Raw genomic sequence first — 22,975 nt, forward strand, 5'->3', positions numbered from 1 at the left:
GGCATATACATCATTGGCTGAAGGACCATACATTTCCTTTTTTCTGATTTTTGTGTTTTTCAATTAGATGGAGGACGTTTGATCCTCATCATAGCTGACGAGTATTTTTTATCTTGATATTGTGGTTTAATTCCCTTAGTGTATCTAAGAATGGCAAATAGTTTATTAGCAGGTGGATTTGACACTTCTTTATGGCTGGAGGAGGCGAAAGAGGTTTTTTCAGAAAAAGAACTGTCACATTCTAGTCATTTGACCCCCACACTTAATTCAGTCTTTAAGGAATTGAATTATAGGTATAAAAACCAAATTAAATCTTGGTGGGAGGTACAATCTTTATACAATTACATCTCAAATCGGATTGTTCCCAAGGGCCTAAGGATAGCCATATCACCAGCCCTCCGTTCTAGGACCCCGACTCTGATGAGTAAGTGGGAGAAGGAGGCTACAGAGAGTTCGCTTCGATTTATGAATCTTTTGTTGGAAGAGGAAAGGAATACCCTGGACAGTACTACTAAGAAATTACAGGAAAGTATTGACATTGCCCTAAAGCTAAAACAAGATCCGGAGTTTGCAAAAAAGGACACTGAATTAAAGAACAACATTGAAAAATTTAAACATTCCCTTAAAGACAGAAAGCATAAGCAATTCATCAGGGATCTGAATGACTTTAGGGACAACAAGGCCTATAACTTCCTAAATCAACAACCATATCAAGGCACAGAAACAGAGATATCATCCTCTGAAACCGACGCCTCGGACTCGGAAAGACCTAATTATCAATCATGGAACCGGTCCCCATACTCCACTCGGTATCGGGGTGCCTATCGTGGCAACAACAGAGGTTGGGGCAAGAAATCAAGACCGCGGGGCTCATCCATAAAACGTGGAAACTCTGGAGAAACCCAGGGCTCTGGTTCACAATCCTTTACTGTACCCTCTGTACCATCTGGCTCAACATCCTCTTCTACAACTTCCGGTTTTTTAGTGAAGGACACACAAGTGCCCCCTCGAATGTGACAGTTGAGGACAACCAGATAATCAATTTATCTTCACATCTGCTATCTGAGGCCGAGATCTCATTGTTAAAACATGGCCTCTCGTTTGTCCCTGTGAATAAACCTGATATATTTGGGTGGATCAAGGATCTCCACCTTTTTGGTAGAAGGCTAAAGTGGAAAAAATTCTTTTTTCACCATGATAAAAAATCATGCCAAGAATTAGGGATTGACCAAGAGGACCTGAGAGGTGTTTCCACTTTGGCCTCCTTATTAGAGGAGGCAGAGAGAGGGATTGGTTTGGGCCCCTTTTCCACTTGTCATCTTAAAAGTACAAGACCTGCCCCGTCGGGGGACCGAGACTGCATCGATGTCTTTATAGACATCGCCTGTAGTGACATCGAGGCGAGATTGTGTGATTTCAGGATACCGACACACAATCTTACCAGAGTTGAACAAGATGCCCTCAAAGAGCTACAGTCTGATCGTACAATCATTATAAAACCCTCGGACAAGGGAGGGAATTTGGTCATACTAGACCATAAGGCCTATGTGAATATGTGTACTAGTATTCTGTCAGATGAGACGACTTACCGTGTTCTAGAAAGGGACCCTACCACTATCTTTCTGAAGGAACTGAAGGAGATATTGATACAAGCAAGAACCGATTGCTTAATTGATGAACGCGAATATGATTTTTTGTTACCAAATGCACCACGTCTCGCTACATTCTATGGACTACCCAAAGTCCACAAGGGCTTGGACCCGCTTAAATGTAGACCTATAGTATCCGGAGTGGGCAACCTAACCCAGAATATAGGTATCTACTTGGACGAGGTCCTCCGCCCTTTTGTATTATGCTTACCGTCCTATTTACGAGACACGATGGACCTCCTGCTTAAGATCCAGGACATCATCATGGAGGAAGATTATTGGTTATGTTCAATTGATGTCGAAGCGCTTTACAGCTCAATACCCCACAATTTTGGGATTAGTGCAGTGGCACATTACCTGCGTAGTCGGAGTATCCATCATGCCGCGCACAATCAATTTATCCTCACTCTTTTGGAATTTGTCCTCAACAGGAACTTTTTTATTTTTTCCTCACGCTTTTACCACCAGCTCAGGGGCACTGCCATGGGCAGCCCAGTGGCACCCACCTATGCCAACTTGCTCCTGGGCTGGTGGGAGGAAGCGATTGTTTTTGGGGAGGATAACTCTCGCTTCCACCACCATATCATCTACTGGGGCCGCTACATTGATGACGTGGCGGTCATCTGGAGCGGCCCCAAAGTGGAGTTCGAGAATTTTGTGCAGTCCCTTAACACCAACCCAGTGGGTCTCAAATTTACTTTTGAGATCCACAAGGATTCCCTAGTCTTTTTGGATGTACTGCTGGAACGTAGCAGCAATGGCAACATTAGTACCAAAATCCATAGGAAACCTACAGCTGGCAATAGCCTACTCATGTGGTCCAGTCACCATCCTTTTTCCCTTAGGAATGGGATTCCCAAGGGACAGTATCTAAGACTCAAAAGGAACTGCTCCTCGGAACAAGTTTTCCATCATGAGGCCAAGGAGTTACGCAGTAGATTTCAACACAGAGGATACCCTAACAGGGTTCTCAAAAAGGCATATATAGAAACAAAACATGTGGACAGATCTACACTCTTATTCTCCAAACCGAAGGCTGGGGATAGGGACCTTCCAACTCGAATTATTGGCACATTTGACGCAGCGGCCAAGGAAATACGCCAAATTTTGACCAATCACTGGCCTATTCTTAAGACAGACCCAGTAGTAGGTTCTTTAGTGGAAGAGACACCCAGGATCACATATAGGAGGGGAAAAAACCTGGGGGATTTTTTGGTACACAGTTTGTACACTCCCCCAAGAGGTCCAGGTACTTGGCTCGACCGCAAAGTATCTGGATCATTCAAATGTGGATCATGTAAAGCGTGCAAATACATGCGTGTTTCCAAAGAATTCCTTAGTCCTAGCACTAATAAGATGTACAAGTGCTATGACTATGCGAACTGCAAAACAAGTAAAGTCATCTACTTGGCTACATGTCCCTGTCCCTTATGCTATGTTGGCAAAACCATGAGGGAAGTAAGGCGTAGGATACTCGAACACATGAGTGACATCAGACATAAGAGGGAAAAACCGTTGTCGCTTCATATGCTTAGGCATCATGCGGACACCCCCTTTAATTTGGATTTCCAAGTCATTGAAGTTCTCAAACCCGACATTAGGGGCGGTGACCTGGATAAAAGACTACTACAAGCCGAAACACGCTGGATATACCGGCTAAAGACCACCACCCCCTATGGTCTTAATGACCAATTATCCTTTTGCCCTTTCATTTGATGTAATTATGGGTACATATTTTATATTACAATTTTCCCATCTTGTATAATACATCTTCTGACCGATGTAAGTGTCTTCACTCACCTGCAATTTATTTATTTATTTATTTAGTTATTTATTCATTCATTTATGATTATATATACATCATCTAGTTTACCTCATGCTTACCATTCTTAGATTGTATTTACGCTATTTCACTAGTATCTCAACATTGGCCCAGTCTATATACATCTACATTTTTCTAAATGTTTATTATCCCTAGTTATGAGTTAATATTTCAGTCCCCTATACGTCCCCTACGTTTATTTTTCCAGCGTCTATATAGGGCGCATGCGCGGGGTGGATCGCATCATATCCAAGCCTCGCTTTGGGGTTTATCTATCCACTCATGCGCCGTTTGAAGCGCATTGCGTTCCATTGACTCCGGACATGCGCAGATACATATCTCTTGTCACTTCCGCTTCCGGTCCCGCGGCTTTTTAATCAGACTCGCGGCGTCCAATGTGGCCGCCGCACACTGAGTCCACACATGGGACACCGGGGATTGGGTGAGTGCACTGTGGCTGTATTGCCTTGCTTATGTGACCTCCACTTTTGGTAACTACATACCCCTTATATTATATTATTCCATTGCAGGAGTTATCGCCTCCTCTGGAGCCTCCACATTAGGGAGGTGATTCCAGGTTCTTTCATTGCCTCATTCACCTTGTATCCTGGACTGCCTGATACTCTAAACATCCTACATTAGGGTAGGCAATATATATATTATACTATATTTGCTTGTATTATGGGGGCTTTAGTGATGTGGCAATAATAACACCTATTGGTCATATGGTGTTTTATTTTATGTTTTTGGTTTTATCTTTAGTACTCTGCTGGAAGTGTTTCTAATCCATCTATAAATCCACCTTTAGTATCTTCGGCCCAACATCTTGTATTATTACATTTGGCGTGTCACACCAGTTATCAGTCTTTAGTTTATTACCATCATACATGGGTAAGACTGGCTCATTATTTGTTTTTGTGTCATCTTTGGTTTTCTCTATCTAAGTTAACTTTGATGTTTTTATCTATTAAGTTCTAGCACACTCACTAACATAAGGGAGTGGCAAACAGTGATCCCTGTGGTACTATATCTTTAATATGATGCTGGGCTGTTTCATATCTACCCAATTACTATTGGAGGTATATATTATTATTATACATTTTTTATACTTTATACTTCATACATTTGATAGTTTTGTTAAAATATGGAACTCTGACAGGTGGTTTTGTCATCTTATTTTTACAGTACTTACCTTGGACAAGGGACATATTCTTCATCTACTCATAATACAATTAAGGATCCACATTTTTTCCATTGTGGCCAGTGTGGGATGATTTATCTACTTCTTATACATTTATCTATCATTACTCAGTATCAATGTGCGGTTACTATATTTTTGTATCACGTTTGCTTCACTTGTTTGTTTATCACTTTGATTATTATTTGTGATATGTTGACTGCTCCCCTGAGCCCTGATGAACCCCTAACTATAAGTGAGGGTGAAACGCGTAGGTCATTAGGAGTAAGAATATACACATATTAAGTCATTACATTGTTCATTTTTCATGTTTATGTGACTTATATTATCCCTACTCCCTGTCCACACTTATTGTAGTGAGGGCAAGGGGTTAGACTAGGTAGGGTCGGCTAGGTCAGGTTCTTCACCTGTACCCCAAACCCCCTCCCTTGGTCTGTTGCTCATTATTCAGTGCTATATCTGATACCTTTCTGAGCACTGTATTGTGAGGCATGGTTTTTTCTATTATCTTTATTAATAAAATTATGCATTTTTTAGCTTGATGCGTTCTTTGTGGCCTCATTGGTAGATTTCAGTAGCGTTATTATTTTGGTAAATTGTCTCCAAGGGCATATACATCATTGGCTGAAGGACCATACATTTCCTTTTTTCTGATTTTTGTACATAGAGTCTAACAAGATCCTATTTTATAGCGGAAAAACTCAAACATAGACATAAAACCTGAAAGAAACAGGTCGCACTGTGCCGCTTATATAAAATATTCTCCTCTGTTTGGTCGCTCGGCCTATTGTCTGAGGCCCTCACTTGGTCCAGATTATGAGACAGCTGTAATATATAGTATATAAGCGGTACAGTGTGACCTCTGTTTCTTTCCTGTCAGCCCAGCAGGTCAGAGCCGCCACCAATGTTCAGCAGCACGAGCACAGAGACATAAAGTGCGCTGTGCTCGTGCTGCTGCCCCCGCTGGGTGTGTAAGTGACTGCATCTTGGTGATCCTCCCAGTCAGGGCCTCTGCACTGCTATTCACATGGGGGTTAATGCACTGCAGAGCATTGCACCCTAGTATCTTCTACAGACCCTAGAGTACAATGCTCTGCAGTCTGCACATACCCTATGGGAGCTATAACAAAAAGTAAAAAGTGTAAAAAAATTAACCCTTTCCCTTTAACCCCTTCCCTAATAAAAGCTTAAATCCCCCCATCCTTTCCCATATATCAAACCTATATAAATTGGGTATCATTATAACCATATGGACCTACAGAATAAAGATATTTTACTGAAAAGTGCACTGCATAGAAATGGAAGCCCCCAAAAGTTACAAAATGGGGAGTATGTGCAGAGCATTGCACCCTTGTGTCTGTACATTACTATGTTAGTGGGCGGGATTGGACAAACATTTTAGAGGGAGCGGGCGGGAGTGGAGCAAACACCCTACGTGTTCGGGCGGGATTGGACAAAAAAATCATCGGGAGCGGGCGGGAGTGGGATTGAACAACCAGTTCTGCGCAGGCTCTAGTTCCCGGTTTAGGTTGTATTGTGTCTGTAGTCAGTGACTGTGTTATGCAGCTGTCCTCACTCTGTATACATCATGCTGTGCTGAATGGGATTTTGTCATAGACTTCCATGGTCTGTACTTACACTGTACGTCTCTTTACTCACTTTTCAGTAAAATAAGTTTAAATAAAAAATTTAAAAAAACGGAGTAAAAGATAACACTATGTTATACATACCGATCGTACCAACCTGATCTATGAGGAGAACAAGTCAATTTTACTGCACATAACATGATTGCTAGGACTCTGTCACTGCCGGGACTCTGCTATTGATACAGCCTGTCTATGGTCGGCTCTAATGGATCAATGCAGTAAATACTGTACTGATCTGTATGAGCAATCCAATGACTGCTCATACAAGTCCTATAGAAGGACCAAAAAGTGTAAAAAAAAAAAAAAAAAAATTCAAAAGATGCTTTTAAAAATGTAAATGACCCCCCCCCCTTCCCCTCCAATAATATTTCAACTTTTTTGTTGTAAAAATGTAAAAGCTATTTTTGTTGTAATTGTTTTTAAAAAGTAGTAAAGTGTAATGAAAACTATGCAAATTAGATATCGCTGTGATTATATGGAACGGACTTATATTTTAATGCACAGTTAATACAATATAAGATCCGTCCCACAAAAAACAAGCTCTCAAATGCAATGTAGATGGAAAAATAAGAGTTATGGCTATGAGGAGTGGAGGAAAAAATTAAGACACAAAAGTTAACATTTCCTGGGTTGTTAAGGGGTTAATACTGATAATAAAATCTGTGTTATTCTCTGCAGATTCTTGTAGCAGGAGATCAGAGGAGAATCTTATATCTTCAGATTATAAAGCAGATGATGATATCACACAAGATACATATGAAGAACATTCCATTATCCCAGATACACCCTCAGCCCTTCACAGCCAAGATCTGTCATCTCATCCTTATATACAGGTCCTGTATTCTCAGTCATCACAGGATGTTCACCAAAATAAAGGTCACAGAAGGGATGTTGGGCATCAACAAGCTCATACAGTATTTAAACTATATTCATGCTTAGAATGTGGGAAATGTTATATTTCTAAATCAGAGTTTGTTGTACATCAAAGAACTCACACAGGAGAGAAGCCATTTTTATGCTCAGAATGTGGGAAATGTTTTACTTCTAAATCAGTTCTTGTTAAACATAAAAAAACTCACACAGAAGAGAAGCCGTTTTCATGTTCAGAATGTGGGAAATGTTTTACTTTTAAATCACATCTTGTTAGACATCAAATAACTCACACAGGAGAGAAGCCATTTTCATGTGCAGAATGTGGGAAATGTTTTACTCTCAAACCAAATCTTTATAAACATCAAATAACTCACACAGGAGAGAAGCCATTTTCATGTTCAGAATGTGGTAAATGTTATACTGAGAAAGCAAATCTTGTTTACCATCAAAGAACTCACACAGGGGAGAAGCCATTCTCATGTGCAGAGTGTGGAAAATGTTTTGCTAAGAAATCAATTCTTGGTGAACATAAACGAACTCACACAGGGGAGAAGCCATTTCCATGTGCAGAATGTGGGAAATGTTTTACTCAGAAATCAAGTCTTGTTAAACATAAAATAACTCACACATGAGAGAAGTCAATTCAGAGCAGTAAATGATGCAGATAACACATCTATATATTATCCATGTACATAGGATATCTGACATTTATACATATATCATATACTGCATCTCCAAACTTGTTACCAATTGTTAATAAAAGTTTTCTTTCTTATATGATTTATTATTCTTATATCCATCTCCGCACACTGGACTTATAATAAATGTAATATTGTCCCTGACGTTGTATATAGGGAATGTAACGCGTCAGTGTTGTCCCCGCCCCCTTCTCATTATGATTATAGAGACTTTAATTCAAGGCATCAGACAGGATCCGCGCGTCTCCCTTGAAGATCGTCTCTTCTGAACATAAGACGCTGCAGATACTTTTATTTATCACAAACCCTAGACCAGCGTTTCCCGTCTTGACGTCTATTTTCGGTCTCAGATCTTAAAATCCATTTTTCTATATGAGAAGTCGTCAATATCTCGGCGTCCCCCGGGTTCAGTAAACATCGGTGTAATTCTTTTCCTTTTCTTTGTCCTCCCCGGGGTATAAAATCCCTAGAGATCTGATCACATCTGGTACAAGATCTCTTTACTTCACACTTTGCGCCATTATTACACGGATTGAAGACCCAGTTACACGCTCGTAAATTCCCATATATGTCGTGGATTGGAAGGAAAAAGGTTCTTAAATCTTATATTTACCAATAATATTTTATATTTTACAGTCCGTCCCTATCATAGTACGGAATTGTTATTTTTCTTCTATCCGATGGTTATTTAGTAATTTTGTTATGATTCAGAAGAGACCACGTGTCCCGTATAGACGCTCACCCTGAAGACATTAGATGGCGGTTTTGTGTTTCCGGATTTACACACTTATTATAAAGCTTTTCCTCCGTCTGGATTATTAGAGCTCGTTCGCTCTTCTTTTTCTCATCCTCCCCTTTATATTCCTCCTCATGTGGATATGGAATTCTCCTCAGTCCCTCCTTCTATAGGGCCCATTTTGTGGCCCCCGCACTCCTCCTTGGCCTCTCTAATTCTTTCCTCTTTTATATATAACTTTGTCGGTATTACGAGACTGCTCTACGACTGATTCTGATTTCCCTTCTCCCCTAACCCCACTTTCTTTACTCCCTATGGTTATTACTAAACACATTTTCCCTCTTCCCCTTTGTGGGAACGTTTACATTCTTTTACGTTACGAGATTTATATTCTTCTACTAAGACTTTGGCCATAGAGGAATCTCAGGCTTTCTGGGGTTTTATAAGTAAATTTATCTTTACTCTCCAATGTTTTAAGCGTTATACTAACATACGTCCCTGAAATTGGTTAGAGAGATTGTATTTATTTCCTAAATAATAATAATATCTAAGCTTTATTCTTATCTGATTTCTTCTGCTCCTAATAGTAACCAAAATGCGTCTTATATGAGAAGAGGAGCTGAATATCCAACTCTCTGAAGAACAGTGCGGATTTATCTCTAGTGCTCACGTGGCTCCTCCCCCTGTATTCGTATACAGGAGAGTTCATATAAGTTATATTGTCGGGGGTATGGGACTCCTCCTCTCCTTTTGTCACATGGTATTCCAGAATCTTCTCAATGTTGGAGGTGTGTGATTGAGTCATGGACTCTTTTACATATATAGGGGTCCTGCTTGAAAATTCAATCTTTCTGGCAGGTTATTTCGATTGCCATATATACTCGAGTATAAGCACCTTTTTTTTGTGCAGAAAATGTCCCCCTCGGCTTAAACTCAAGTGAAAAAAAAAATAGTAGTGACATCAGTCCAGGCATTCAGGTTGGGGGGGGGGGGGGGGTGGAGCCATCCATCTTTACCGGGACGGCCCCGGACTCATCCAGAGTAGGGACGCTGAAGGGACTGTCTGCGCAGGGACTGTCCGCATACCAGTGGGAAAAGTGAGCTGGTCTGGTCCATACACCTTCTCCACTCTGGGCTGGCCCCGGAATAGTGATTCTGGGGTAGGGTCGCTGCTGCGCATTAAGGCCACCATGCAAGGACACCCCTGATGTCACGGAGTGTACCTTTCTCTACTGCCAGGCAACAGGAAAAGGTGATTAGACGATAAGCGAGGGGGATGATGACACGAGGGGGATGGATGATGACGGGGAATGGGTGTTTTTGTCAGTGTATGATGACAGGGAGGATGGTTGATGATGGGGGATGGGTGTCTGTGGCAGTGGATGATGACAGGAGGGGGATGAATGATGACAGTAGAATCTCCCAATAGCGGACACTCACAGGGAATAAAAGTGTCCATTATTGAGAGATGGCCCCTATTGGGAAAAAGGCTCCAAATTCTTCCTAAATGACTGAATACTGTCCTGTGCTAACTCCAGAGTGTAATTACCTATAAAACAATAAAAAAAATATTACAGTAGAATCTCCCAGTGTCGTTTAATCACCCCCTGTATCATTAATCATCCCCCTCCCTTTTTTTTACCCTGTGCCATCTTATTCCCCTGTGCATTGTGCCAAATTATCCCCCTCCCTTACCCCCTGTGCCACATCATTTCCCCTTGATCCCCCTGAGCCATTCATTCTCCCATTAGTACCTTCTGTATAAATTCCTCTCCCCCTCTTTATAAAGTGGCAGAGGGGGTGATGAATATGCACAAAGGGTAATAAAGGGGTAATGAAATAGCACAGAGGGGGATCAAGAGGAAAGGATGTGGCACAGGTGGTAATAAAGGGAGGGGTGATTTGTCACAGGGGAAATAAAGTGGCACAGGGGGCCAGTCATCTTATTTGGATATGGGATGAGATGTCTAGGGGCGGAGTACCCCTAAGTAAGTCCATTCTTTATTCATTCTTTGACCATCCTTCATGATCAGTTATGTCCCCTTAAGACTAACGTCTGTTATTTTTGACGGGGCAAATAACGGTGCATGCACTCATTTTTGTCCCGTCAAAAATAACGTTGGATTAACAGACCTTAAAATTTTAATATTGAAGTCTATGGATGATGAATGTTCACAAATGACATCCGTTAGCACCCAGTATTTTTATATTCCGTTATGATCCCTTATTGCTACTGAGCATGCTCCATACAGCGTCACAACCAGAAGGGGTTAAAACAGACAGCTACAACAGTGCATGACGGATGAAATAACGGGTAGTAACGGATGGAATATGTCAATTATTTTGATAGAATGCCGTTATAATAATGTACATTGGGCATCAGTTATCACCCGATATGTTCAGTTATTGTATCTATTTTTTAATGATCTGTTTTTGCAGAATAACGGGTGTCAGAAGGCAGGAAGATGGCGGTAGTGTGAAAGAAGCCTAACGTGTCATGTGACAAGGCGGCACTATAATAGCGTCACACTCCATCTCATTATCTTTTTGTAATTTGTAATTTATCACCTTGTTCTATCATTTTCCATTACTTGCCCCTAGGTATATTATCTGGGTCACATGACATTTCACCTCTCTTTATCATGTCCAGAGTCCTGATGTGGAGTCAACAGTTTGTAGGGTTTGTGGTATAATGATTCCTATACGGAGAATTATAGGGTTTGTGGTATAATGATTCCTATACGGAGAATTATAGGGTTTGTGGTATAATGATTCCTATACGGAGAATTATAGGGTTTGTGGTATAATGATTCCTATACGGAGAATTATAGGGTTTGTGGTATAATGATTCCTATACGGAGAATTATAGGGTTTGTGGTATAATGATTCCTATACGGAGAATTATAGGGTTTGTGGTATAATGATTCCTATACGGAGAATTATAGGGTTTGTGGTATAATGATTCCTATACGGAGAATTATAGGGTTTGTGGTATAATGATTCCTATTCGGAGAATTATAGGGTTTGTGGTATAATGATTCCTATACGGAGAATTATAGGGTTTGTGGTATAATGATTCCTATACGGAGAATATGTTGTGATACATGATGGTTTTCCACATCCTGGTCCTTGTGTATTAGACTGAAAATAGTTCTTAGTGTCGGCACCGCAGTGGGCGCAGCTATAAGGCAGGTGGATATAGGATCATCCGCACTCAGCACATTCTTCACACAAAAGTGCCAAACGTTCAGAATTTGTCCACGTGTCCATAGTTCTCAGGATACACCAGTAATTGAATAATCTGGGAGGGATCTGGTGCCAAAAAATATTAGTCCTGAGGTAAAAATCCTGATGAGTGTCGGGTGTTTTATGTGGTATCTGGTGAGGTCACTTTGGTACAAGGACTGGCATGGATCCACATAGGCTTTCCTTTCTATTACTGCAGTGGTTGTTGTCAGCAGGACTTGGAAAGGCCGGTCACATGGAGGTCAGGGCTCTTTGTGTCTCTTTATCACCACCCGATCTCCAGGATCTATATCAGGAGTTTTACCATCTGGAATAGAATAAAGACTTGTGTATGCGCTTGTTGTACGCGCTTGTGTACCGCCGCGCATAGCTAGATAGGTGACTGTGTTACATCTGCAGTAGCTGTGGACAGTACAACCCTGTTCTAGGAGCACAACCAAAAAGTGTCCCCCCATAAGGAGACAACCCGCTGCTTCTTCATAACATCGTTCATAAGGTTGTAAAAGACCAGAGTCCATAAAGGTCAATCCATATCCCTATTGTGTCCCTACTGTGCTGACCCGGAGGAAGGCAAAAAACCCTTATGAGGCTGATTCCCATCGCCCCATGACGGGGGAAAAATTCCTTCCCAACTCCAAATGTCAGAATAAATCCCTGGATCAATGTTCTGTCCCAATAAATCCATAACCTGCTCCTATTACCTGCATCATAATTCATCCAGTAAAGTGCGACCTCCATCACTATCAATAACTTCTGGAACTACCTACCGTATCCTTCACAATCTGCCCTGCTGCCATCTTTACATCGCCATTTCTCCCCGGATAGGCCTTAGGCCAACCTGAAAAGAGATCCACACACACCAAAAAGTATTCATACCCTCCTCACAAGGAGACCGGAATATAGTCTATGTGCAGTCGCCAAAACAGGTAAATCCAGTGGCGTTGCTAGGGTTGGTGTCACCCGGTGCGGTAGAAAATGGTGTCACCCCATACCTCCCCCCAGTAAGTTTTTGGCCAGTTGTGACAGACACCACTGTTGTAGCGCACTGTGAGAAATTCTAGTATAATAATCAGATATACCAGTTGCCACAGAATGGGAAAGTGTTAAAGAAGTTTTCACCATTTAAATATACAGCTCCCAGAATTACTTAAAGGGGTACTCCACTGGAAAACATTTACTTTTATATCAACTGGTGCCAGAAAGTTAAACAGATTTTTAAATTACTTCTATTTAGAATCTTAATCCTTACGGTACTTATAAGCTGTTGTATTCTTCACAGGAAGTTGTGTAGTTCTTTCCAGTCTGTCCACAGTGCTCTGTCTGTCCATGTTAGGAACTGTCCAGAGCAGGATAGGTTTGCAATGGGGATTTGCTCCTACTATGGACAGTTCTTGACATGGACAGAGGTGTCAGCACAGAGAACTGTGGCCAGACAGAAAAGAAATTAAAAAAGAAAAGAACTTCCTGTGAATTGCTTATACAGCAGCTTATAAGTACTGGAAGGATTCAGATTTTTAAGTAGAAGTAATTTATAAATCTGTTTAACTATGTAGCACCAGTTGATTACATTTTTTTTCCAGTAGAGTACCCCTTTATGCAGTGGTGAGGTTATGCTGGGAGTTGAGATTCACTGACCTAACTGTAGAACTGACAAGCGACTACAGCTCTGATAGGACATAGTGAGGACAATGATATCAGTGACTACAGGTGACGTCTTCTCTATAGTGAGGAGAATACAGAATAATATCAGTGACTACAGGTGACGTCTTCTCTATAGTGAGGAGGATACACAATGATATCAGTGACTACAGGTGACGTCTTCTCTATAGTGAGGAGAATACACAATGATATCAGTGACTACAGGTGACGTCTTCTCTATAGTGAGGAGAATACACAATGATATCAGTGACTACAAGTGACGTCTTCTCTATAGTGAGGAGAATGTACAATGATATCAGTGACTACAGGTGACGTCTTCTCTATAGTGAGGAGAATACACAATGATATCAGTGACTACAGGTGACGTCTTCTCTATAGTGAGGAGAATACAGAATAATATCAGTGACTATAGGTGACGTCTTCTCTATAGTGAGGAGAATACACAATGATATCAGTGATTATAGATGACCTCTTCTCTATAGTGAGGAGAATACACAATGATATCAGTGACTACAGGTGACGTCTTCTCTATAGTGAGGAGAATATACAATGATATCAGTGACTACAGGTGACGTCTTCTCTATAGTGAGGAGAATACACAATGATATCAGTGATTATAGATGACCTCTTCTCTATAGTGAGGAGAATACACAATGATATCAGTGACTACAGGTGACGTCTTCTCTATAGTGAGGAGAATATACAATGATATCAGTGACTACAGGTGACGTCTTCTCTATAGTGAGGAGAATACACAATGATATCAGTGACTACAGGTGACGTCTTCTCTATAGTGAGGAGAATACACAATGATATCAGTGACTACAGGTGACGTCTTTTCTATAGTGAGGAGAATACACAATGATATCAGTGATTACAGGTGACGTCTTCTCTGTAGTGAGGAGAATACACAATGATATCAGTGACTACAGGTGACGTCTTCTCTATAGTGAGGAGAATACAGAATAATATCAGTGACTACAGGTGACGTCTTCTCTATAGTGAGGAGAATACACAATGATATCAGTGACTACAGGTGACGTCTTCTCTATAGTGAGGAGAATACACAATGATATCAGTGATTACAGGTGACGTCTTCTCTATAATGAGGAGAATACACAATGATATCAGTGACGACAGGTGACGTCTTCTCTATAGTCATCCCTTATGTAATTCAGATGGTACATACCGCCTGGTCCAACTAAAACTTCTCTCTGCAGAATGTGACGCCCAGACGTCTCCTCACTATGTCAGTGGATTCTCATCCTCTATATGAAAACAAGTATTATTATAAACATGCCAGACACTGTATCCTCTAAATATAATACTACTATACACTACACTCTTTGATTATAAACCTTCCATACACCGTACCCACTGAATATAATACTACCACACACTGTACATTCTGAATATAATACCAACACATACTGTACACTCTGAATATAAATCTGCCACATACTGTACCCCTGAATATAAATCTGCCACATACTGTACCCCTGAACATAATACCGCCACACACTGTAACCTCTGAATATAATACTACCACCCACTGCACCCTCTGAATATAATACCAACACATACTGTACACTCTGAATATAAATCTGCCACATACTGTACCCTCTGAATATAAATCTGCCACATACTGTACTCTCTGAATATAATACCAACACATACTGTACCCTCTGATTATAAATCTGGTGGTGTTGCTAGTGGATGATGGGGGTGCTAGTACTGGGGGGGGTGTTGCTGGAGGATGATGAGGGTGCTACTGGCCATCCCCCCTGGCAGTATCACCCCCATCATCCATCGGCAGGATCGTCCTCCTGGCAGGAGCACCCCCATCATCCACCATCAGAATCTGCTGATGGAGGTGCTGCTGGGGGGGTTTGCTGGTGGATGATGAGGGTGCTACTGCCAGGGGGGAGCATTAGATAGGCAGCAGTTCCCCCACTTAAGGTAGGTAGCAGTTCCCCCACATTAGGTAGGTAGCAGTTACCCCACATTAGGTAGCATAGATTCCCCACATGTGGTACCAGTTACCCCACATTAGGTAGTAATTTCCACACATTAGGTAGCACAGATTCCACACATTAGGTAGCACAGATTCCACACATTAGGTAGCACAGATTCCACACATTAGGTAGAAGTTTTCCCACATTATGTAGCAGCTTTCGCACATTAGGTAGCAGTTTTCCAACATTAGGTAGCAGTTTCCTCACATGAGGTAGCATAGATTCCCCACATATGGTAGTAGTTTCCCCCCATTAGGCCGCAGGTTCCCTTGCATGTTCCCCACAATAGGTCAAAGTCTCCCCACATTAGATCGCTGGTTCAAACAAACCCCCCCCCCTCCCCCCACACAAAAAAAAACACACACACACACCACAGAGACACACACAGATAGAGACACACACACTCACAGACAGAGAGACACACAGACTGAGTCACACACAGTCACACACACACAGTCACACACAGACAGAGAGCCACACACAGACACACACAAACACACACACATACATACACACAGAGACACACACACACACAAAGACAGAGAGTCACACACACAGTCACACACAGACAGAGACACACAAACAGAGATAGAGTGAGACAGACACACACTCACTTACCCATCCAGCGCAGCGCTCCTTCTCTCCGGCGCTCTGCGAGTGACGTCACGTCCTCCTGCGCGGCCCTGCGGAGTGACGTCGGGTCGGCGCAACAGAAGACGTGGGGGCGCAGGCCGGTTCACTGTGCAGGTGACGGGGGTGGGGGTGCTTCTACTAGTACAGAGACAAGTGAGACAGCGAAAAAGTGAGGACGGGGGGGAGGGTGAGGGGTGCTATTACAGAGGCAGAGCAAGTGAGGAGCGGGGGCGTACCTGGTGTCACCCCATCAGGATGGTGTCACCCGGTGCGGGCCGCACCCCCCGCACCCCGGTCGCAACGCCACTGGGTAAATCCGCCACGTTTAGGAGGCACCTGCACTGCTTTCCCTACATTAGGTCTTGCACAGGTCATGCCGGCCGGTGTTTACCTGGTGACCACTGTGGTATATCCTGGGGCTATCCAGTGATCACTCACCAGTGATATTATAGTCATTTTCGAGTTGTGGGTGACTCCATGAGTCTCCGGGGCCATCATTGGGCACAGAACCTTTGGTAGACCGATTTTATCCTTGTTGTTTTTATACAGACCGGTATCATTCAGGGCAGCTCGTTGCTTTACCCACTTGCCCTCCTCGGTGCCTCTGGAGACCTTTTAAGATGGTTGCGTCAACCACATCAGGTCCATTGTGCTTTTCTTACCTGTAATAAAGAAACAGACTTGTCCTGGGCCCTCAGCCCCTTAGCAGATTGTTAAACTGCTTTGTCAGTAATATCCTATCCTCTTGTCTGCTCAGCAGAAAGTGAGAACATTAAAGGGACACTCTGGTGCTAGACAGATGGAAATGTGGGAGAATATGTCTTAGGATGGGTTCACATTGGCCCTCATTTACTATTCTAAACCCGACCTCTTTTGTCGGGTTTTTTTGGCGCATCTTTGTCTGCGCCATGTCGCAGACATCGTGCGCCAGTCTGCGACACGATGCAAAAATTTTTCCCGACGGACCCGATGTGGATTCTCCCAAACCCGAAAAAGGGGCGTAACCCGACATTTCTGAGCGTTCCCACGTATTTATTAAGGTTTCCAACTCGAATTTGTTGAATTGTTGTGGAATTTTTCCCGACAGCTCAGAGGAGTTGGAAACCAAAACCAACAAAACCCACGTGCGACAAACAGGATGCGACATAATAATAAATACCAGGGGAAAAAAGCAGTCGGGTAAGAAAGCAACATAGACTTACAACCCGATTTTCTTAGTAAATGAGGGCCATTATGTTTTTCCACATACAGTAGCGCATTTTTTTTTTATTTTTTTTAGGCAGCTCTCTGAAGAAGTTTGGTCACAAACGAAACGTTAGAGCATCTATACACTTTTAGACAGGAATACAGGCTGTGTCTAAGTGTGGAGTGACTATGTAACGGTAGTGAACCGGCATAGGGGAAAAAGAGAACTCCATAACTTACACTGTAGCACCACCTAGTGGGCTATCATTGGAAGACACCCTGTATTTCCTGATAGTTTTAAATCACTACATTTGATTTTCACGTTTCCCATGTTATTTTAATCAATAACAATAAAAGTTACATTTTATTTGGGTTATAAGTTAGGGCATTGTTCCCCGGAAAGGGGGGGTTTCCCCTCCTGAAGGGGATTGGAGATTTATTCAGTAAGAGCCCATAACCCAGTGGGACCTCTCTGTTGTACGGCAGGGGGGGAGCTAAAAACTTGCGCTCACGAGTGTAATTCATTTCAATAAGCCGACCAGAGTGAAACGTTCGGTCCGGTCGGCTTATTGAAGTGAATTACATACGGGAGCACAAGTTTTTAGCTCCCCCTGCCGTTTGCGCTCCCATATGGGGAAAAATGTAATGTGAACCCACCCTTATTCAGCAATGTTGTTCAGACGCCTTGAGCTTTAACCCCTTAAGAACTGAGCCCTTTTTCACCTTGATGACAGAGCCCTTTTTTGCAATTCTGACCACTATCACTTTATGCATTAATAACTCTGCGATGCTTTTACCGATTATTCTGATTCCGAGATTGTTTCTTCGTGACATATTCTACTTTAATACAGTGGTAAATTTTAGCATTTTTCTAACTTTGAAGCTCTCTGCTTGTAAGGAAAGTTGATATTCCAAATAAATGATATATTGATTCACACATACAATATGTCTACTTTATATTTTCATCATAAAGTTGACATGATTTTACTTCTGGAACACATCAGAGGCTTCAAAGTTCAGCAGCAATTTTCAAACTTTTCACAAAATTTACAAAATTGGAATTTTTCAGGGACCAGTTCAGTTTTGAAGTGGATTTGAGGGGTCTTCATATTAGAAATACCCCATTATAAAAACTGCACCCCCCCCCCCCCAAAGTATTCAAAATGACTTTCAGAAAGTGTATTAACCCTTTAGGTGTTTCATAGGAATAGCGGCAAATTGAAGGAGAAAATTCAAAATCTTTATTTTTTACACTCTCATGTTCTTGTAGACCCAGTTTTTGAAATTTTACAAGGAGTAAAAGGAGAAAAAGCCCCCCAAAATTTGTAACCCAATTTCTCTCGAGTAAGGAAATATCTCATATGTGTATGTCAAGTGTTTGGCGGGCGCAGTAGAGGACTCAGAAGGGAAAGAGCGACAATGGGATTTTGGAGAGTGAGTTTTTCTGAAATGTTTTTTGGGGGGCATGTCACATTTAGGAAGCCTCTATGGTGCCAGAACAGCAAAAAAAAAACGTAACAAGGGGTCCAGTGAGCCTTAACACCCCACAGGTGTTTGACGACTTTTCGTTAAAGTCGGATGTGTAAATGAATTTTTTTCCACAAAAATGCTGGTTTTCCCCGAAATTTTACATTTTTGCAAGGGGTTATAGGAGAAAATGTCCCCCAAAATTTGTAACCCCATCTCTTCGAAATATGGAAATACCCCATGTGTGGACGTCAAGCACACTGCGGGCGCACTACAATGCTCAGAGGAGAAGAAGTCACATTTGGCTTTTGGAAAGCAAATTTTGCTGAAATGGTTTTTGGGGGGCATGTCGCATTTAGGAAGCCTCTATGGTGCCAGAACAGCAAAAAAAAAAACACATGGCATACTATTTTGGAAACTACACCCCTTAAGGAACGTAACAAGGGGTACAGTGAGTCTTAACACCCCACAGGTGTTTGACAAATTTCTTCAAAAGTTGGACAGGAAAATGAAAAATGTAATTTTTTTTAATTAAAATGCTGATGTTACCCCAAATTTTTCATTTTCACAAGGGGTAGTTGGAGAAAAAGCCTCCCAAAATGTGTAACCCCATTTCTTCTGAGTATGGAAATACCCCATATGTAGATGTAAAGTGCTCTGCGGGCGAACTACAATGCTCAGAAGAGAAGGAGCGCCATTGAGCATTTGGTGAGAGAATTTGGTTGGAATAGAAGTCAGGAGCCATGTGCGTTTACAAAGCCCCCATAATGCCAGAACAGTGGACCCCTCCACATGTGACCCCATTTTGGAAACTACACCCCTCACAGAATTTAATAAGGGGTGCAGTGAACATTTACACCCCACTGGCGTTTGACAGATCTTTGGAACAGTGGACTGTGCAAATTAAAAATTAAATTTTTCATTTTTATGGACCACTGTTCCAAAAATCTGTCAGACACCTGTGGGGTGTTAAAAGGGTACTCCGGTGAAAACCTTTTTTCTTTTAAATCAACTGGTGGCAGAAAGTTAAACATATTTGTAAATTACTTCTATTAAAAAATCTTAATACTTCCTGTACTTATTAGCTGCTGAATACTACAGAGGAATTTCTTTTCTTTTTGGAATGCTCTCTGATGACATCACGAACACACTGCTCTCTGATGATGTTATTATAATAATAATAATGCTTTATTTATTGTTGTCCTTAGTGGGATTTGAACCCAAGTCCCTAGCACTGCATGGCAGCAGTGCTAACCACTGAGCCACCATACTGCCCTTAGCATACATCTGCTATGCACGGTTGCTAAAATGGACAGAGATGTCAGCAGAGAGCACTGTGCTCGTGATGTCATCAGTGTTCCAAAAAGAAATGAATTTCCTCTGTAGCATTCAGCAGCTAATAAGTACTGGAAGGATTAAGATTTTTTAATAGAAGTAATTTACAAATATGTTTAACTTTCTTCCATCAGTTTATTTAAAAGAAAAAAGGTTTTCACCGGAGTACGTCTTTAAGGCTCACTATACCCCTTGTTACATTCCGTGAGGGGTGCAGTTTCCAAAATGGGGTCACATGTGGGTATTTATTGTTTTGCGTTTATGTCAGAACCGCTGTAAAATCAGCCACCCCTGTGCAAATCACCAGTTTCGGCCTCAATTGTACATAGTGCGCTCTCACTCCTGAGCCTTGTTGTGCGCCTGCAGAGCATTTTACGCCCACATATGGGGTATTTCCGTATTCAGGAAAAATTGTGTTACAATTTTTGGGGGTCTTTTTTCTTTTTCCTTTTACCGATTGTGAAAACTAAAAGTATGGGGCAACCAGCATGTTAGTGTAAAATAATTTTTTTTACACTAACAGTCTGATGTAGACCCCAACTTTACCTTTTCATAAGAGGTAAAAGGAGAAAAAGCCCCCAAAAGTTGTAACGCAATTTCACCTGCGTACGGAAATACCCCACATGTGGCCCTAAACTGTTTCCTTGAAATACGACAGGGCTCCGAAGTGAGAGAGCGCCATGCGCATTTGAGGCCTAAATTGGGGATTTGAATCCACCACGAAAATACCCCATGGCAGTGTTTGCCAAACAGGTTGCCTCCAACTGTTGCAAAACTCCCAGCATGCCTGAACAGTCAGTGGCTGTTCGTCAATACTGGGAGTTGTTGTTTTTCAACAGCTGGAGGCTCCGTTTTGGAAACTCTGCCGTACAAGAAGTTTTTTTTAATCGTTTTTTTTTTATTGGAGAGGGGGGGACTGTGCAGGGGTATGTGTATATGTAGTGTTTTACTTTTTATTTTGTGTAGGTTTAGTGTAGTGTATTGTTTTTAGGGTACATTCACACGGTTGGGTTTACAATGAGTTTGAGTTGTGGCAGAAAATTTTCTGCATCTCAAACTTGCAGCAGAACTTGCTGTAAACCCACCCGTGTGACTGTATCCTGTACATTCACATGGGGGGGGGGGCAAACCTCCAGCTGTTGCAAAACTACAACTCCCAGCATGTACTGACAGACCATACATGCTGGGAGTTGCAGTTATGCAACAGCTGGAACCACATTGGTTGCGAAACACTGAGCGTTTGTTACTTAACTCAGTGTTTCGCAACCAGTGTGCCTCCAGCTGTTGCAAAACTACAACTTCCAGCATGTACAGTCTCTCGGTGCATGCTGGGAGTTGTATTTTTGCTACAGCTGGAGGCACACTGGTTGCTAAACACTGAGTTAGGTAACAAACTCTGTTTCACAACCAATGTGTCTCCAGCTGTTGCAAAACTGCAACAATCAGCATGCGTTGACAGTCGAAGGGCATGCTGAGCGTTGTAACTTTGCAACAGCTGGAGGCACACTGCTACAACTCCCAGCATGCACAGACTACCAAAAAGGAGGTAGAGGAGGTGAACAGGCTCACCTCCTGCTGTATCCTGCCGCCGGGACCGCGTGCTGTATCCTGCTGCTGGGACCGATCCTGCTGCTCCTGTCTCCGCCACCGATCCTGAGGGGACCCCCGCCGGTCCAGGGCATGGTAGGAGGCCCCCGCCGGCGCCAATCTCCACCCAGCAGGTCCGTGATTGTTCAGTTGTTCCGACCGATCAATCGTGATCGTGAGGCGGCACCCATGCCACCTCACTCCTGCTGGGTATGGGTGAATGGGGCTGACCCATTCACCCTTTTTTTCCGGGTCACCAGAGACCCGATTGACCTGGAATAGCGGAAAATCGCAGGTCTGAATTGACACGCGATTTGCCGCTATCGCCAACATGGGAAGGTCTCAGGACCCCTATGGGCGATATGCTGGGATGACTGCTGATAGATATTAGCAGTCATCCTATTCCGATCACCGTGCCCAGAGACACGGTGATCAAGGAAAGCTGCGCCGTAAATGTATGGCGCTGTGGGCTAAGTACTTCTTGGCAGCGCCGTACATTTACGGCGCATGTCCTTAAGGAGTTAAACTGGTACTCCGCTGCCCCAGAATTTGGAAAATTATGTTCCGAAGGCTTGGAGCAGGTGGCGGGGATCGTGACATCACAGACACGCTCCTTGTGACATCACGCCAGGCTCCCTAAATGCGAGTCTATGGAAGGGGCATGGCCATGACATCATGGCCCCGCCGCCAGCACCCTGTGTTCAAAACCAACACCGGATGCTGCACAGAGATCGCGGGGATCATACCTGTGTGACCCCCACGATCAAAGATATTATCCCCTAACCTTTGGATAGGAGATAAGATGTCTAGGGGCGGAGTACCCCATTAAATTAACAAATGACGTCTAACAAGTCCTTTCCTTGAACGGAGAGCGCACAGCATAGACCGGTAAGTCTAACGTGCATTGTGGGTAAATTGTTTGAAGGACTTATAAGGGATTACATACAGGAATACATAGGGGATAATAGTATTATAAGTGATAGCCAGCATGGGTTTACTAAGGATAGAAGTTGTCAAACCAATCTAATTTGCTTTTATGAAGAGGTGAGTAGAAGCCTTGACAGAGGAATGGCTGTGGATATAGTGTTTCTGGATTTTGCCAAAGCGTTTGATACTGTCCCTCACAGACGTCTGACAGGTAAGTTAAGGTCCTTGGGCTTGGAAACTTTAGTTTGTAACTGGATTGAACACTGGCTCATGGATCGTACCCAGAGAGTGGTGGTCAA

At 42.5% G+C, this 22,975-nt stretch overlaps 1 protein-coding gene across 1 annotated transcript in view; it reads left to right on the forward strand.

Annotated features, from left to right (window-relative positions):
- Positions 1–5,210: 5,210 nt before the first annotated feature.
- The window catches only part of LOC130297923 (gastrula zinc finger protein XlCGF26.1-like), a 73,392-nt gene continuing 55,627 nt past the window's right edge, over positions 5,211–22,975 (forward strand). Inside the window, exons 1-2 of the mRNA XM_056550772.1 lie at positions 5,211–5,233; positions 6,998–7,800. Coding sequence (XP_056406747.1) covers positions 5,211–5,233; positions 6,998–7,800 — 826 coding nt within the window. The remainder of the gene's footprint in view (positions 5,234–6,997; positions 7,801–22,975) is intronic.

Source organism: Hyla sarda (assembly GCF_029499605.1).
Source record: "Hyla sarda isolate aHylSar1 chromosome 1 unlocalized genomic scaffold, aHylSar1.hap1 SUPER_1_unloc_1, whole genome shotgun sequence".
Classification (NCBI taxonomy): domain Eukaryota; kingdom Metazoa; phylum Chordata; class Amphibia; order Anura; family Hylidae; genus Hyla; species Hyla sarda.